The sequence below is a fragment of the Vulpes lagopus genome, chromosome 16 (genome assembly GCF_018345385.1).
Source record: "Vulpes lagopus strain Blue_001 chromosome 16, ASM1834538v1, whole genome shotgun sequence".
In the NCBI taxonomy this organism is placed as follows: Eukaryota; Metazoa; Chordata; class Mammalia; order Carnivora; family Canidae; genus Vulpes; species Vulpes lagopus.
Window position 1 is genome coordinate 12,681,270 of NC_054839.1, and position 18,754 is coordinate 12,700,023.

At 50.1% G+C, this 18,754-nt stretch overlaps 1 protein-coding gene across 1 annotated transcript in view; it reads left to right on the plus strand.

Moving 5' to 3' along the window:
• Positions 1-796: 796 nt before the first annotated feature.
• Positions 797-18,754, plus strand: part of SLC15A1 (solute carrier family 15 member 1) — a 51,314-nt gene continuing 33,356 nt past the window's right edge. Inside the window, exons 1-4 of the mRNA XM_041731269.1 lie at positions 797-929; positions 17,876-17,892; positions 18,342-18,423; positions 18,522-18,663. Of these exons, the coding sequence (XP_041587203.1) occupies positions 926-929; positions 17,876-17,892; positions 18,342-18,423; positions 18,522-18,663 (245 nt within the window). The 5' untranslated portion in view covers positions 797-925. The remainder of the gene's footprint in view (positions 930-17,875; positions 17,893-18,341; positions 18,424-18,521; positions 18,664-18,754) is intronic.

An 18,754-nucleotide genomic window follows, 5' to 3' on the forward strand; every position in this document is an offset into this window, starting at 1 on the left:
CTGCGGGGATGGATCTTGCAGCTGTTACAACAAGGGAGAGAAGCCAGACACGGGGGACAACCACTGCGAGAGTGCAGCTATATGGGTACTTAGATACTTAGGAGCCTTCAAATTCGTGGAGACAGAAAGAAGGGTGGTTGCCAGGGGCCCGGGGAGGGAATGGGCGCAGAGGTTCTGTTTGGAAGGATGACGGAGTCCTGGGATGAGCGGTGGCGGCGGCTCCACCAGCTTGATGCCGTTCGGTGTTCTTAATGGTCGGAATGTACATCTCATGTTGCTTTACCATATTTAATTCTATTTAAAAAACAGAAACTGCCCTCATTTTAACGTTCCTCTCAGTATTTGCAAAGCACGGCCGCGCTTCCCTCTTCCAAGTCAGCCGAGGAAACAGAAAAATGATCTGGAGGTTTATTGCAGAGTCTTCCAGGAGTGCTTTGGCTGGTTCGCCCTCCAGGTAAAGCCCCACAGACACGCATGTGCGCCCAGAACTACCCACCGGGGTTCACCCAGAGGCGCGGGTGTCCCAGCCCCGGGGTTTCCAGAGCGGGCCCCGGCGCAGCAGCGGCAGCAGCGGTCCTGGGTCCCCCCGGCCCCGCCGAGCCCGCACGCCCGGGAGGCCCGGGAGCCCGCGCTCCGACAGGCCTCGGCGGCCGGGTGCGCTCCCGTCGGGGCGCCCGTGCCCAGGCCCCGGGGCGGGCCGGGGGGGCCCCGGAGCCGGCCCCGCGCGGGGCTCAAGGGGCGCTCGCCTCGGCTCGCCCGCGTTGGGCCGCCGGAGGGTGGAGCCCCGCCGCCCCGCCCGCACACCTCCGCCGCACAGGTGGCTGGGCAGGGCCTGGAAACCAAGTCATAGGAGCGACACCTTGCAAGAGTCCTCTCTCCCGGACTGCCCGCTCGCCAGTCGCAGGGAGCCCTCGGAGCCGCCACCATGGGTAGGTCGCGTGGCCGGGGGCGCGCGGGGGCGCGGGGCGAGGGCAGCCGGGGGCGGGGGGCGGCGGCGAGGGACTAGGGACTAGGGGCGAGGGGCGAGGGGCGAGGGCAGCCGGGGGCGCACGGGGGGCGAGGGACTAGGGACTAGGGGCGAGGGGCGAGGGCAGCCGGGGGGCGAGGGCAGCCGGGGGCGCACGGGGGGCGAGGGACTAGGGACTAGGGGCGAGGGGCGAGGGGCGAGGGCAGCCGGGGGGCGAGGGCAGCCGGGGCCGCGGGGGGCGGGGGGCGGGGGCGAGGGCAGCCGGGGGCGCGGGCAGCGGACCTGCGCGCGGAGCCAGCGGGAGGCGACCTGGGTCCGAGAACCGCGTCCCCGGCCCCGGGGAGTCGCCGGCCGCGATGCGGTCCCTGCGCGGAGGCGGGGAGCCGCGGGGCGCCCAGGCTCGGAGGTGGCGGGAACCAGCGCCTCCGGCTGGGGATCCTGGGTCCGCGTGTTCGCGGCCCGGGAGCTGGGAATGGGCTTGAACCGGAGGGGCGGTCGTGCCGGCGATGGCAGCGCCCCGAACCTGCATCCAGCCGGACGGGGCGGCGCGCGGCGGGGGGGGGGGGGGGCAGCCGGGGTGAGCCCGCAGCCGCGGCCCTGCTGGTCACCCTGCAGCTGCTCGGACCTCACGAGGAAGCGCCCGCCGAGGGTAGCTGGGCCTCCCCAGGCGTGGGGTGTCTCCAGGAGAGAACTGCACCCTGCCGGCTGCGGCCTAGGCCCCTGCGGGGTGACAGCAGAGCCCATCCCAGCCCTCTTCTCCCTTAAAGATGGGGAAGCCGGGCTCCCTGGTGGCGCAGCGGTTTGGCGCCTGCCTTTGGCCCAGGGCGCGATCCTGGAGACCCGGGATCGAATCCCACGTCGGGCTCCCGGTGCATGGAGCCTGCTTCTCCCTCTGCCTGTGTCTCTGCCTCTCTCTGTCTCTGTGTCTATCATAAATAAATAAATAAATCTTAAAAAAAAAAAAAAAAGGATGGGAAGGCAGGTGACTCCCAGCAAAGCAAAGTCACGGCACGGATGAGCCCAGGCAGGCACAAGTGGCCCCATAGTTGAGAGAAGCAGCCTGACTTTGGCCTGCCTTCAGTTCTCTTCCTGTCTACCTCTTGCTACCACTATGGATTTGCCTCAGTAAATCAAACTTTGGGCTTTGTCTTCCTCAGCCCTTAGAAGTATTGATAACAGCCTCAGTGGGTGTATCGGGGTGTGTACGAGTGTGAGACCTGGTGTGCAGCCCTGCAACAAGCTCTCCCAGTGTCTCACTGGACCACCCTGTGTTGTGATTCCAAAGCAACAGTATTGAGGGGTTCACACTTGGGACCTCTTACCGTGGCCACCTGCGCCTTTTCCTGAAAGATGCTACTGTCTCCCGCAGAGGTGCAGGCTGTCAGCACATGTGCTTCACAGCCAAACTCCTGGGCTGGAGTTCTCTATCCTACCTCACACATCATTTGCTTGTCACTCCGTGTGACTTCCCTGGGAGGTGCTCTGAGTATTTATTTGATTTTTAGAGACCAAATGCCTGAGTAACGTCTGTGCCAAGTTTGGACTTTCCTAAAGTATTTCCAATCAGGCCAGCTGTCAGCTGCCTGATTATTGGTGAATGAACACAGTTAGCTTCTGAAATATAATTCTAAATGAATAGATTCTTTCAAGTTTGCAAATCAGTCCTTCAGTGGTGGCTGTTTTTTTGTTTCTTTGTTTGTTTGTTTGTTCTGGTAACTGAGATTGGCTTAGCACGTGAGTAGCAATATAGCCGCACACCAGTTTTATGTTTATTCCAGTCCTATGTTTTAATATCTAAGTTTAGGTAGTAAGTAGAACAAATGATTTTTAAGAGGCTTTTAAATAAAAGGTAGCAGTGTCTTCTCTTGAGAACAGATCTCTGGCACTCAGATGGTTTCAGAATTGCTTCAGATCCCTCATGACTGAAAAAGGGACACCCAGGATCCTTGGTGAGCATGTCAGGGGGTAAGGAAGCCAGGCAGCAGGTCTTAGAGACAGATTTGCTTCGAGCTGATTTTGTCCAATGTGAATCTGAAACTAATTTTCACACCAGGTTCTTTTCCTGGCCCTGAGAATGGGGAGCAGGAGTTGGGATGGAATCGGAAAGTGATGGATGCAACGAGAATCAGAATTATACTATTTATTGGACTCAGTAACACAGCAACACGAATCCACAAGAATAAAGTGGATGAAACGTTGCTGTGGGCATGACGATGCATAGCTAAGCCTGGCAGCTGTATTCAGTTAGAATCATGAACAGAAAACCCTTTGCTTTAAAGATGGGTTGGCAAGCTTCTCCTGGATAGGGCCAGATAGTAAATATTTTCAGCTTTCTGAGGTAGCATAGCCTCTGTGGCCACACTCAACTCTGCCTTTGTGGTGCAAAATATATAAACAAATGAGCAGAGCTGTGTTCCAATAAAACTTTATTTATGGGCACAGAAAACTGAATCTCATGGAATTTTCGTGTGTCACAAAATAGTTTTTAAAAATTGTTTTTCAGCCACTTAAAAACATGGAGCCATTCTTTTTTTTTTTTTAAAGAGTTTATTTATTTATTCATGAGAGACACAGAGAGAAAGAAGCAGAGGGAGAAGCAGAGGGAGAGGCAGGCTCTGTGCAAGGAGCCTGATGCAGGAGTTGATCCCAGGACTCCAGGATGACGCCCTGGGCTGAAGGCAGGCACTAAATCCCTGAGCCACCCAGGGATCCCCCATGGAAGCCATCCTTAACAGGTGAGCCACAGAAAAACAGGTGGTGGGCCGGATTTGGCCCATGAACTATCCTTTGCTTACTCTTACATTAAAGTCTGGTGGCACTTATCAGAGTCAAGGATAGAGAGAAGGCCGCCTTCCCAAGAGCTGTCTTATGGGGCCAGGTTTCCTAAGGGCAGAGAACCTCTCAGGGGAGAACTTTGTGGGGCTAGGGATGCTTTGGCTGAAGACTTCAAATATTCACTCTTCCTCCCTTCACCCCATTTCCCTCCCTCACCCAGAGCTAAGCAAGAGTCTGCACTAATGTTGCTGTTCTTACAAATTATTTTCCATACTATGGTCCTGGAAAACCCTAGATGCTGCCCTGTCATTTGCCACACACTTAACTTTGAAAATGAAGTATGAAGAGATTTCAGGCTCTATGAAGCAAGCTCCTGCCTCCCTTTGCCAGAGCCTCCAGGTTGTTTTGAAAGATAGTTGATTATATTCTTTGATGAAGGATAGTTGATTATAATCCTGTCCCCCCACCTCTCAGCCTCCCACTGGCCTTGTGGGATTCTGGTGAGTTTTTCCAGTCGGCTTCTTGCCTGAGCATAAAATGATGGACTGGTTTTGAAGGCACCCCAACCCTGCCACTTAAAAGTTCTTCTACATCCTTGCTTCTTTCTAGAAGTTCTCCGGTAAACCAAAGAACAGTGCTGAAGTCCCAGGGAACCTTGTAGGGGCTGTAAGTGTACCCTGTAGAGGCTAGAAGCTGAAGCTGCTACTGAAGCAGACCTTGGGCATCTGACCCATGGGAGAATCGTCTGCCTCTCAGCGTCTCTCAGGCTGACATGTGTAGGTGGTGATCTTCAGGCTTTAGGATCCATCGGGATCACCCAAGTGATGGTTTATTCCAACACATTGCTGGGCCCTGCACCCTAGAATCTCTGCTTCAAGTGGGTCTGGGGCAGCTCTAAGGATTAGCATTTACACAAGTTCCCACATCCTGCTGCTGCTGGTCCTAAGACCCCACGTGGCGAACCACTGCTCTGAATCACTCTAAATGACAGGCTCTTTTTTTTTTTTAATTAAGATTTTATTTATTTATTTATTTATTTATTTATTTATTTATTTAAGAAAGAGAACATGAGCAGTGGGAGGGGCAGAGGGAGAAGCAGACTCCCCCTCAGCCAGGAGCCCAACATGGGGCTTGATCACAGGACCCCAGGATCATGACCTGAGCCAAAGGCAGACACTTAACCAACTGAGCCACCCATGTGCCCCTGACAGGCTTTTTTTCGTGACCCACACCCATGCCCAAATATTGCTACTGTCCCCCCTAGATGAGATGGTGACAATAAGATCAAGTGCCACCTGACTGCTGACTTGTCCATGATGACCAACTTTGCAGTAAATTAGTAGCTAGAATTTAAAAATTAGCTTGCACCGGCTAAGAATATAGGGTAGGAAAGAGGGGGAGTAATGAAGCCATGTGGTCCAGCTGTGGCTGGTGCAGAGAGGGGGGGGTAGTGAGCCTAAATGATGGATGGATGCAGGTATTTATTTACCATCTGTCTTGAAGAAACTCCTATTCTCAGGGCGAGGCAGAAACACAAGCCCATACACATTTTTCCACAGTGAGGGATAGTTGCAGTAAATAAATTATCATGAGGCCAGAGAAAGCGACAGCTTTCTGGTGTCTTGTCAAAGCTAGAGGATTGCTGTCTTAATGCTAATTTTTTGCCTTAATGATAAAGATATTCTCATCAAAGAATATAATCAACTATATTTCAAAACAACCTGACCCAGAGGTCCTTCACACCTCTCCTGGAATTATTCCAGGTTTGATGTACTTGGTCTTTGTCTGATGTTTGATATGCTGCCCTTTGAGTTACCGAAGAGCAGGGAGCCCACTGCGGCTGGTTCACTAGTGAGAGGGACAGCCACCTGTTGTCCAGGGTAGGGCCGCGCACGACAGGAGCTGTAGTGGGACCCGGGGCGTGGAGCACCCTGCCAGCCGTGCTCACGCCTCTCCAGGCAGCAGCAGCTCTCAGATGCAACTGCATCTCAATCTGATACCTAGCGGGAGAGAGAGTGGGTAGGTGTCCCAGGTGCACTGATTAAAGGGTATCAAAACAAGGGAGGACTCTGAGGAAGCTTCCACATTCTTCTGTGATGATGGTGAAAGAATAAGAGCAGTATTATCTGGAAATGAATGAGAACCACTGACTCAGAATCCTGGGGTTGCAACATAAAGAACCCAGGAACCTCTGTTTTGTAACTTCGTCTCTTGGTTTCAGAGCCCAGGAAGGTATCACTTTGGAAGGCCGATGGGCTCATCTCATGGGGCTGCTGTGAAGGGGGCAGTGTCCGACAGGCCAGGCCAGGCCTCTGCTCGCTGCCTAGCTTTAGAACCAGTGCAGCTACCATCTGCAGGCGGTGTAGTCAAAGCACAGTCTCAGCAGCAGAAAGTGGCAATACCAGGAGGAACAGAGAGCATCTACCACAAACTTTCTGGAGAAGGAGGAAGGCCTAGTTCCTCCAAGATTGGCCACTGGCAAGGGCCTCCTGAAAGGAGCCTGTTGTTGGAGAGAGGGTTTAGAGCCATCCAGTTGTTGTGTGGGGACGTGTGACACTGACCATGAACCCAAAGGAAAATTTGGTTTAAGGATCGGATATAAGACTGGAAAATTCATAAAATGTACTCACATAAGGAGACATGTTGAAAGCTCACAGGTTAAGCATTTGGAACTTATACAGTCTCTCTCAAGAGGCAATATTTTATTGTAAGTTCTATCAGGGCACATCAGAAAGTACTCTTGAGATGTTCTTGGAAGAACAGACCTTTATCCCAGTTAATCAAACGTGTCAGCTCCCATGGTGGACTAGTTTCCTGCCGCTGCCATAACGAAAGTATCACAAACCAGATCGTTTAAAGCAGCAGAAATGGATTCTCACAGTTCTGGAGGCTGGAAGTCATAAATCAAGGTGTCTGCAGAGCCATGTGCTCTCGGAGGGCTGTAGAAGAGAATCTGTTCCATGCCTTTCTCTTAGCTTTTGGTGTTGCCAGCAATCCCTGGTGTGTGGGGGTTAGGGATCCACTCTACTCCAATGTGACCTCATTACATCTACAAAGATCTCATTTTTAAATAAGGTCAGAATCTGAGATTCTAGGAAGGACGTGAGTTTCAGGGGACACTATTCGACCCAGTATACATGGTAATAGAAAATGTTCTCTCTGAAAGATGTATGTCACTTATATATGACTTTAGGCAGCACGTATTCTTGGTGTGTAAAGAAGAGGCCCCTGTGGCCTGTATCTTCACCTGAGATGCTACCCGCGACAACTAGTCTCTTCCCCCAGCAAGATGGATGGATTTTCTGGGTATAGCATGAGTCAGTTCTAAACAGCATCTATTTAATAACAGAATTGGTATGTAGGGAACACCCTCACCGCCGATTCTAGAATATTAGTGAATCAGAAATGCTCATAGTGATGTCGTAGACATTTACCTCAAATTAATTCTAAAAATTATGTTCATACCCTATTGATACTGTATTAGGTATTGTACTGTACTATGGAGTTCCCAGGCAGTCTTAATGAACAGTGTGATAGATTTTTCTTTCTTTATAACTGCTCCTATGCGTGCTCACCTTAAAATTATAATATGGGAAAAAATAAGTCACTTCTCTATATAAGTGTTAGGTGATATCTAACAAGATTTAAAATACACATAATTGGGGGTGCCTGGGTGACTCAGTCGGTTAAGTGTCTGACTCTCGATTTTGCCTCAGGTCATGATCTTGGTTGTGAGATGGAGCCCGAGTGGGGTTCCGAGCTCAATGGGCAGTCTGCTTCTCTCTCTTCCTTTTCCCCTCCCCCTACTCGCTTGCAAGTATGCACTCTCTCTCTAAAATAAATAAGTCTTTAAAATATACATCTTTGACCACTCCAGAAATTTCTTAGAGATATTCTCATGATAGGAATGAAGCATGCAGGGATCCCTGGGTGGTGCAGCGGTTTGGCGCCTGCCTTTGGCCCAGGGCGTGATCCTGGAGACCCGGGATCGAATCCCACATCGGGCTCCCGGTGCATGGAGCCTGCTTCTCCCTCTGCCTATGTCTCTCTCTCTCTCTCTCTGTCTCTCTCTGTGTGTGACTATCATAAAAAAAAAAAAAAAAAAAAGAATGAAGCATGCATAGCCTAAATATCAGTTGGAAAAAAAAATCTGCTTTCTGTAGATCACTTTGTAGCCTAACTTTACACTTAACCATGATCATCAGCATTTCTTCCAATTACATTTTAACATCTAAGAGCAAAATATATATATATATATATATATATATATATATATATATATATTTGGGTCTAAAGTTTAGGATTTCAAAAATAATAATAATAAATAAATGTTAGAGTCTCTAGTTTTTTTTTTCTTTAAGATTGTTTTTATTTATTCATGAGAGACACAGAGACAAAGGCAGAAGGAGAGCCCGATGTGGGACTCGATCCCAGGACTCTGGGATCACGACCTGAACCAAAGGCCGATGTTCAACCACTGAGCCACCCAGGTGCCCCTAGGGTTTCTAACTTAATTGCCTCCAAAACAAACCTCCAAAAGACCAGGAGGTTTTAATTTGATGACACTTGTGTGCCTCTGGCATTTGTTTTCGCCTTCTGACGGTATACAGTGTCTTAGGGCTGATGCTACAGACTTGTCCCTGTTGCCTGTTCGCTGTGTGCAGCGTGCTGCTCTTCCGGGGGCTCTCCCCTCTTGCTTCTTCCCAGAGCCCGCTCCGCTCCAGAGGATCCGTCTCTGTCTAATCGCTGGCCTGCGAATAGATCCGTTTACTGACTCTCAGCAGTAGAGCATTTAAAGCAAGCCTCGCTTAGTTCAGAACGAAGGCTGTTCTTCCAGAATAAAAGAACGCCCACATGTCGATAAAGGACATAACTGGGAGACCAAGGGTCACCTTTCTGACTCCCAGGAACTTCGCTCACCTGAGTGATTGATCCTGCCCATGCCTAAGGCAGAACTTAGGCCTGGCCCTTTCTGTTTTGCATTAACAGCTTACAACATATTAACTCGTCTGCACCCTCTGGCCTGGCCACAACTTTCCCTACAATTGAGAAGTAAATAATCGCTGAGCATATCCGAAGGCAAGTGGCTCCCCCAGGGCCTGGAGAGATCGTTTCTTTCTGGAGGCGAATGGAAATGACCCGTCAGTGATTCACGTCTGTAATTATGAGATTAGATGCTAAAAGTCATGGGGTTATTTATAAAACCATCAGAGGAGGCCACTATGGGCCTCTTAAGCTGATGATTTTAGACCAGCATTGTAGAAATCTTTTTAAAAGCTAGAAGGATGTCTGTAACCTACAGCAGTTGGTCAGACAACTACCAAAGCTCTCTGCCTGTTGTGGGTTTATTTGTTTCCACCCAGCCACAAATGCAGGTGCTGAAGTCCGAACCCTGAGACCTCAGAGCATGGACCTTATGTGGAGATAGGGCCTGCACAGCTGTAATTAGTTCTGATGATGTCATCCTGGAGGAAGGGGGCCCCCAACCCAATATGACTGGTGTCCTTATACGAGGGGGACATGCGAGCACGGGCACACACACAAGAACACCGTGCGAGGATGGAAGCAGAGGTCTGGGTGATGCTCTCACGAGCCGAGGAACGTCTATGATGGCCAGTGACCCCCAGAAGCTGGGGGAGGCTGGCCAGATTCCCCCTTGCAGCCTCAGAAGGAGGCGACCTGGCTGACACCTGGGGCTCGGACCCCCCCCCCTCGGATCCCGACTGCGGGGGCCGGGGGGATGCGTTGCCGTTGTTTTAAGCTACTCCATCTGTGGTGCATGGTTACGGCAGCCCCAGCAAACTAACGCACGGATGGAGAGCTGCCTCCCACGTCCCTGACCGGGGGTGTCCAGGCGAAGGGAGGCGGTGGCCAAGTCACGGCTGTCAGAGACGCACACAGCACAGCACAAGGGCGAGGCCTGGCTGCCGGGCGGTTAAAGGTTCACGGCTGTGTGTCCCTCACGCAGGCAGAGAAAGCAGACCAGCCCCGGGAGCCGGCTCCCAGCGGCCCCTGCCCCACCCCAAAGGGGGGACACGGCTGTGAGACACCCGGTGCCGAGGAGCCAGACTCCAGCTAAGAGATTTTATACTCCGTGTCCGTCTTCTCCTCAGCTGGCCTCACGCTTTTGGCCTGGAGGGTTACAGGGTCGCCTGCGCTCCCAGACTGAGCTGGTCCCTGCCATGGCACCAGGCCAAAGTCACTTAATAAAACCTTTACTGTCCCATTAGTCCAGCTTCCCTGTATTTCTAAAGTGTCTTCATGTAATTAGGGTTTAGTTGACATTCCTGGTTCTCAAGGAATGGATAACTCATTTGCCTTTTGCAGGGTAACTTGATTAACTGGCATTCTGAAAATCATACAGCAGTATGTTCTGTTTATATAGCTGTTTGCTGATGGATCAAAGGAAAAATAGATTGTCCCTCAGTGAGGAAGAAAACATTTGTGGAAAAGAGGCTTTTTCTATTTAAAAAAAAAACAAAACAATAGAAGGATGGGCAGGGCACTGGTCATAAATGTGTAGGCAGTACCCTGTGTGAAGGCCCCCGCAGGAGGGTCCGTGGGGCTGGAATGTGGCCCGTGCTCCATTGCCAAGCAGTGCATCCACCCAGGGACATTTTTTCTTGTTGGAACGGAGCTGCCATCCACCAGTCAAGCCATGCTTCCCGGGGCAGCATCCGGCTTAAATTATCACAATTCTCGAATGTGCACAGAAGTGCCATATGGACCTGCAGGGGGTCTGAGGGTGAGAAATGTGGCAAAAGAGCCAAGTAAGAAAAATAATTATCAAGTAGGGCAAGAAATAGCCTCAAGAAGAACCACTCCAGAAACAAGGGCCTGGATTACAGACATAAAACTTGTTCTAGAGCTAACCTGACTGCTGTCCTGGAATAGCCCGTTTAAGAAGAGTGCCTTTCACTTCTTAATCAAAGTTGATTGATTTGGGGGGGTGGGGTGGGAATCAAACCAAGTGTGCTGCACAAAGCACTCAGCTGCTACCTCTCCTCCCATGCCTCCTGTCACCTTGCCTCAGGTCAACCATAGTTCTGCTGGGTGCATATCCTGCTGGGCTCTTTTGAAGTGGCATACACTTTATTTCCTCACTGAAATTGGGGGGGAAATCATATGATATGTGAGGCTCTGTAACATGTTTTCAGAAGTCAGAACAACGTGTCCTGTCAAGGCAGTTATAAAAAGACTAAAGAAATCTAGTGGCGCCTGGGTGGTTCAGTCGGTGAAGTGTCTGCCTTCAGCTCAGGTCATGATCCTAGAGTCCTGGGATCAAGCCCCACATCAGCTCCCTCCTCTGGGGGGTGTCTGCTTCTCCCTCTGCCTGCAGCTCTGCCTGCTTGTGCTCTCTCTCTCTCTCTGTGTCAAATAAATAAATAAAATCTTAAAAAAAAAAAAAAAAGACTAAAGAAATCTAAAAGGAGAAGAGAGTATCTGGGAGGCCAAGGGGAGAGGTGAGGCACTAACTACCCTAATGGTGCTGGTGGGGTGCTGAACCTAGTGTGCTGAGGGAATTAGAAGTCATGTGGCTTGACCACTGGGGTGGAGGAAGAGCAAAGTCAGGTCCTGGAGGGCTTCTTTGCACCGTGCTGAGTGGCAGGTCTGACCTTTCAGGTAGCAGAGAGCCAGGCAGGTTCGAGAGCCATCCTGAATCACTGCATCTGGGAAGCTCAGGTCCACTTGGGTAGATGGGAGACAAGGAAGGTTGAGACATGGCATCTGCTTGTCACAGTCATCCTAGTGAATAATGAACAGAGCCAGAATCACATCATAGGAGCTGATCACCTAGCCTGGAGCTGCCACCTAGGATACATGCCTTCACACCAGACCCTTTCCTTGACTGCTCCCCACGGTTGCTCTGGAACGAGGAGGGACTCCCAAACTGTAGAACTTCAGTCCCAGGAGGGCTTGATCACACGCACAGACACATGCATATGTACAAAACTCTGCTTACATGGGGAGTTTCTGACTTGGTAGGTTTGTGATGGACCTGAGAATGTGCATTTCTGATGGGTTCCCAGGTGCTGTGCAGCTAGGCCAGAGACCACACTTTGCAAACCACTGCAGTGAAGGATTACACATGATCCTTAAGCCCCTACAGCTACACACATGCAGCACACTCTAGTGCTGCCCATTTGAAAAGAAGCTTAATTAAAAATCAATGCTTGCCACTGTAGCTCATGTTCAAGATTGGCATTCCCCGGCCCACAACTTGCTAATCCCTGTGGCCTAATTTCCCAAGATAATGTCATATGAACCTTCTTCTTTTGGTGAGTGTGAATAGCCCTGGAGAGACTGCCTCTTTCTTTGAGGGCCCTTCTCAACCCTACCAGGTTCCTCATCACACATTCTTGCCCATATTTTAATCTTAAATCAGCCTGTTCCAAACATCTGTCTGCACTCCCCAGCTGTCTTCATGGGATGCAGCGAATAGCAAACTTCATTGCATTCCTGTAGATTTGATCTTATTAACCAACTTGCAAAGACGGTGTTAGCATCTCTAGGTGAAGGAATTGGTGGTCCAGAGGTTAAGTACTTTGGATCTTTAAAGCCCCGTGTTTAGGAAGGATGTCCCCAAGTGGAGGCTCAACCTCTTGCTCCCCAAGGCTCATACCCTCCCACCTAAAAGAATCCAGGGTTGATCAATTTAACTTGTTATGAAACCATTTTCAGACCGCCTCGCTCCTTGTAGCGGGCCTGGAAGGCAGCACCCTCGCTTTACAGCTGGCTAAGGAAGAGTAACCTGCAGAAAGTAGCAGAGCAAGTGCAGATCCTGTTTAAAAGGCATGGGATTGGGGCAGCCCCGGTGGCCCAGTGGTTTAGCGCCGCCTTCGGCCCAGGGCCTAATCCTGGAGACCCGGGATCAAGTCCCACAACAGGCTCCCTGCATGGAGCCTGCTTCTCCCTCTGCCTGTGTCTCTGCCTCTGTGTGTGTGTGTGTCTCTCATGAATAAATAAATAAAATCTTAAAATAAAAAAAAAAAAGGCATGGGATTGGACTCCTGAACTCCCAGGTGGAAAATGGGAAAATGTAGCTAAAAGGGAAAATTATAAAAAAGAGCACTTTGCTGGCATATAAAAGTTGCTGGAGGTTTGAGTCTTAGTTCTATATGAAGAGTGAGTGATTTAGCGATAAAGACCTTCATTTATAGAGCTTGAGGCAAATCCTGTTTGTGTCCTATCACCGCCGATATCACACACTGCCACAAACTAAGCAACTTAATATGACACAAACTTTTTAATCTCACAGTTCTGGAGGTCAGAAGTCACATGAGTCTCACTGAGCTAAAATCAAGGTGTCAGCAAGGCTGTGTTCCTTCTGGAGGTTGTAGGGGAGAATCCAGTTCCTTGTCTTTTCCAGCTTCTAGAGACTGCTATATCCCTTTGTTCGTGCTGGCTTTCTACAAAGTACCATCACTCCAGCCTGTATTTCCTTCTTCACATCTCTTCCTTTGACTCTTTTAAGGGCCCATGTGACTACATTGGGGCCACCAGGTAATCCAGGATAAACTCCCCATCTCATGATCTTTAACTTAGTCTGCAGAACACCCCCCACCCCACCATGGAAGGTAACATGTCCACAAGCTCCAGGGGTTAGGACACGGACATCGTGGGGACCACTGTTCTGCCTACCACGCCACACAGGAGTATCATTCCTAAAACATCATGCAACACAGAGCTCACTCCCTCATTTTCACTCTTGGTCATGGTAGGAGGCAGTTTTCTTTCTGCCTAAAGGTAAGAGCTGCTCAAACAGCAGCAGATTCTTCATTCCTTCCCACTGCCCCAGTCCAAGTTCTAGAAATGCACTCTTCACACCCATCACCATGCTGATTTAAAAAAAAAAAAAATCACCCATCACCATTTTTTTAAAAAAAGATTTTATTTATTTATTCATGAGAAACACAGAAAGAGAGGCAGAGACACAGGCAGAGGGAGAAGCAGGCTCCATGCAGGGAGCCCAACGTCGGACTCGATCCCAGGACTCCGGAATCATGCCCTGAGCCGAAGGCAGACACTCAACCTGAGTCACCCAGGCATCCCAAGAATACTTAATTTCTAGGTAATGAACCATTACAGTTAGAATTTCCATCCCTAAATGGTTCAAAATATGGAATGTGCTTTGTTAAATGGTAGGAAATACCTTAATGAAGAAATTTCATTAAGGAGTGGGAAATTATTAATAGAGTGTCTTTCTTGGTTTTTCCCGCTATCCTTCCAAGTCAGTAATCATAGAAACTTATAATGTACACTTATTTTATTAATTTCTTTAACCAAAAGAAAGACAAAAGCACTGCTAGGCCTAGAATAACAATAGGAGCCAGTGTTGACTCTGCACCCGGTACTGGCATGCCTGATTCTAAGCCGCTTTATTTACTCCTATCAGTAGTTATATCCAAGTGACCCACAGATGATGCGAGAACCGTGGACCACTCAAATATGCTGATTAGATTTACTGTCGGGATACAGTCATGTAAGGCTCAACATACATACCACTTCTGCACCTGAGCTTTCTCATAGAGTGATCCTGTTAATACATGTGAGATAAGAAATGCTGACTAATATACATCCACCAAATACCTCTGAATTCTGCAACAGAAGAGGTTAGCAACCTCTGCCCCGCAATAATAAAAGTTGCTCTTTGGAATGCACGCCTTTCAGAAAATAACAAGCCTCCTGGGTGATGACTGGGTACTAAATCTCAGATTTTCACCTGGGTGAGTTTACAGATTTCATTTTCCATTACATAGTTCTGAGAATGGTGGTGGTTGTAATAAGATCAAAGCTCTCTTTTTTGTAACCTAGTTTATGTTTAAAGTAAACAAAATCGTTCCCATTATGATTTGGCAAACAATAGGTGCTAAACAGTATTTTTCAAAAAATTATAGGTGTGGGGTACCTGGGTGACTCAGCTGATTAAATGTCCGACTCTTGGTTTCAGCTCAGGTCATGATCTCATGGGTCATGGGATCGAGCCCTGTGACTGGGCTCTATGCTCAGCAAGGAGTCTGCTTGAGATTCTCTCTCCCTCTGCACCTCCCCCTACTATCTCTCTCTCTTTCTCTGTCTCACTCTCTCGTTAAAATGAATGAACAAATCTTTAAAAAAAATTATAGGTGCTACGCTGGCCAGATGAAATCTTTCCTTGCAAACCCAAATCCTGAGAAACCATGTGGAAGGAACAATTGCAAGGAATCTCTGGGATGTTTCTGCTGGACTTGGGTGTTTATACCTCCCTCCTGCTTCCCTGTAAAGGCCTATAGCAAGGATGAGTCTGAGCCCTGGGCAGGCAGTGCTCAGCTTGCTTTTGTCTGGTCTTTGGGAGACACTGGTGAGACCCCATTATCTGAAGTGAAAGGCAGAGCATCGTATGGCCTTGCTGTTTCCTCTAGAAGACAGGGCACCCCCGCAATGAAACAGGGCCTCAAATATTGCCAAGGTTGTTTGTGTGCAGTTCTTCAAAAGCATGTGTTCCTGACGGGGTCTTTTATTGCACTGGAGAGTTGGCATTCTCCAGTCTGGTAGTGAAAGCTGGCTTGTGGGCTGTACCAGTCACGGTCCTATCTGGACACAGATGGCACATTCAGAATAGGAGTGGTTATTCACACACACACATGCACACACAATTGAGAAAAGGCTGAGGGGTGGGGGCAGGGAGCCATACATAACAATGCAGGTGCCCAGAAGAGTGGCCTCAGTGACCACTGAGGTGGTACAAAACTGTGAGCAAAGTCTGGACGGAGAGTTGTGTGACAGGAGGGCCTACTTCAGAGAAGCAGTGACTGTCCCTTGAGGACACAGCAGTTTGAGGTGACATTTTGGGAAGGAGGCACAAAAAGGAATCCCCTGACCCTGTGATCTCCTAGCAGGACTCCCCACAGGCTAAACCATGTGGGGGGATGGAGAAGACAGACAGACAGCGATGAGATGCAGGTGGGGCAGCCTCACGGGCAGGAGGAGGCTAGAGCCTGGCGGGCAGAGCCAGGATCTGAACACTGGACTTGATGACGATACGACTGGTCCTTTGAATACTTGTTCATTCAACAAACATTTGACTCCAGTTTGTGAAAAGCACTATGTGAGGTGCCAAGGATTCTGAGGTAGCAGCGTCTTCCCTGAGCCACACACCAGGCCTGGGATGGGGCTTCGCACATACAACTCTTACAACAGGCCTGTAAGGGGCATAGCGCTGTCTTCCTCTGACAGGTGGGCTGCCCAGAGGGAAGCTGGGCTCACCCACGGCCACAGCTGGAAAGCAACCAGTGATTCCATCACACATCTGCCCCGGTGCCCACATCTTTCACACGTTGACCCTCAAAGCATCCCCTTCCCAAAGGGAAGTCTAACTGGGGAAAAAACCAGGCTATTAGTGTTGAAGAATCTCTTTCCAGAACTTTATAGATGGCAAGAGTGGGGACTGAGGCCGTGAGAGGCCAGAAGAGGTTCCTTCCCGCTTTAGGACAAGGCCTAAAATAGCACCACTGCTCTTAAGTGGGCAGGAGTGAGAGCTTGCGGTGTGAGGCCGGGGGCCATGCTGAGCCGGGGAAGTGCCAATGCCCACAGCACAGTGTGACCAGAGTCAGGAAGCGAGGCCCCGGCCCACGAGGGGCTGGGGGGTGGGGGCCTCGACCATCACCTGGGTCTGGGCCAAGAGCAGAGTTCCTCAGGCTGAGTCGTGATTTTTGTCTGTTGTGGCCTGGGGCTCAGGGTTTGCACATAATGAGAATATGAGGCGTCAGGCTCGCTTCTGTGTTTGCTTCCTGCTCCAGACAGCGGGCAAGCTCGGGGGCCAGGGAAGCAATAAAACCCCCTCAAGGAGATCAGTCAGACAAGTGGACATCACAGCCTGGGGTGGGGGGGGTTGGGGGTGGGGGTGGTCCCTGAACCAGCAGGAACATCACTGTGGGACTCGGGAGAAGTGCAGACTCCATGGGTCACCCCAGACCCTCAGAGTCAGCAGCTGTGGGCATGGGGTTGGGTCACCTGCTCCCACAAGCCCTGCGGTGATTCTGAAGCACAATGAAGTTTGAGGACCATTGTGTGGGGTCACTGATTTGTAATAGAGGCAGGGAATACTCAAGGGTCCCCCAAAACAAAGGATTCTAAGATCTGGTCGGCGGCAGGGGTGAGGGGAGATGATACCCCATGGAAAGGGCACAGCATGTGACAGGCACTCGTAACTACAGGGCAGCACCTTGGTGCTGTGCCACAAGGTGTTAGGACTTGAGACAGGGTATGGGTCAGCTCTCGTCAAAATTCAGGGGAGACCAGAGCTGGGGCTGGGCCACCGGGCCTGAAGGGTACACCTAAGACCTAGAAGGCCGAGTGTAGGGCCCTGGTTTGCGCTGGCTCACTTGGCCTCTCGCCTTTCTTCTTGCTCTCCTAATTCCCTCTTCTGACAATAAGGCCCTGCTAGGGGGTAGGCACTGGAAAAGATGCTGGGGTTGGGGAGATGGATACCCCTAGAAGGGAGTCAAACATACGAACCGTTGCTCTCTGGGAGCACAGGGGGCAGATGCAGCTCTGTGACAGTCATGCTACGGCAAGATTTCTGACAGGTGTAGGAAGGGGCAGGGGCAATTCCTGACACAGGAGTCATCGTCTTGTGCATTCAGGACTCCGGGCGGGTCCCCAGTGTGCTCAGCAAACTGACAGGAGGGAATCCCAGGGGTCCTCTAAGCGCAGGGAAGGGGCTGGAAGGAAGGTCCTGACGGGAAGGGCAATGGCAGCTGAATCCTCACCGCGCCTTAGCCACCGGGAAGCATTTTACGTTCCCACCACCGAGTCCTCGCCAACCCCCCTGACCTCGTGAGATAGTAAAGGGCATGCAAAGATGCTGGGATTTCGTCCCGAGGGCAATGAGCAGGCTTCGGAGTGTTTTAAGGAGGAAATGCTTCTGGCACCGTTCTCGGAGCCTCTGACTCTCAATTCTGACCACAATGAGAATTGCCTGAGGGGTAAACTGAAAGAAAATCTGATGCCAGGCCCCACTCGCCAGAAAGGGCTGGACCAGTCTGGACGGCACATCTCACTGCCCTGGAAGGTCAGAGGGTCTGAGTGTGGGCTCAGCAAGAAGTATTCTAATTACTTGACTTTAATGGTGGCCTTTTGGTTTTCTTTCAGGCATGTCCAAGTCATATGTGAGTATCCGGATTTTTCCTTCTCTACCTAGCTTCATTTTGCAAACTTCGGTCTGTTCTGCTCCTGAATGTTCACAGCTGTGCTTCCCTCACTCGATAAATGCCTGTCATACATGTGATTCAGTGCAGGGACAGTCCCGAGTCTCGGTGTGGCACTTCTTGTCTTTAGGACACGCTGTGTCTAGTCCTCCAATGAACAGTAAAACCAGATGCTTTATTTCATTGTTGTCACTCTGGGAGGAGTGTAAGGGAAGAAAAATGTTGAATATTCTAGATTTTTCTAGAATCTAGATTTTTCTAGAATCTAGAATTTCAGACTGACTTCTGGATGGTCAGTCACTGACAAGTTACTAAATATGCACCAGCTACTTTTCGTGCTGTTAGCACTCATTTGTGACACTGCACCAGCAAGGAGCATGTTTCAATCCTACACTGTTTCCTTTCGTCAGGGTTGCTTTGGTTACCCCTTGAGCATCTTCTTCATCGTGGTCAATGAGTTCTGTGAAAGATTTTCCTACTATGGAATGAGAGGTAACGATTTTCACCCTCCTCCCCTTGAGTCAAAAGCCTGAGTTTCCACAGCTCCTAACTTTGTCTCCCCTCCCACTCCCCTTGCCCTCCACGAAAAGCACTCCTGATTCTGTACTTCAGACGGTTCATCGGATGGGACGATAATCTGTCCACGGCCATCTACCACACGTTTGTGGCTCTGTGCTACCTGACGCCGATCCTCGGCGCACTGATCGCAGACTCCTGGCTGGGAAAGTTCAAGTGAGTATGTACAGCGTCCTTGTTAAGAAATAAGACCAAAAGTAATTGTAAGCTTTGTGGTTGGAGATGATGGATGGTGGGAACAACGAAT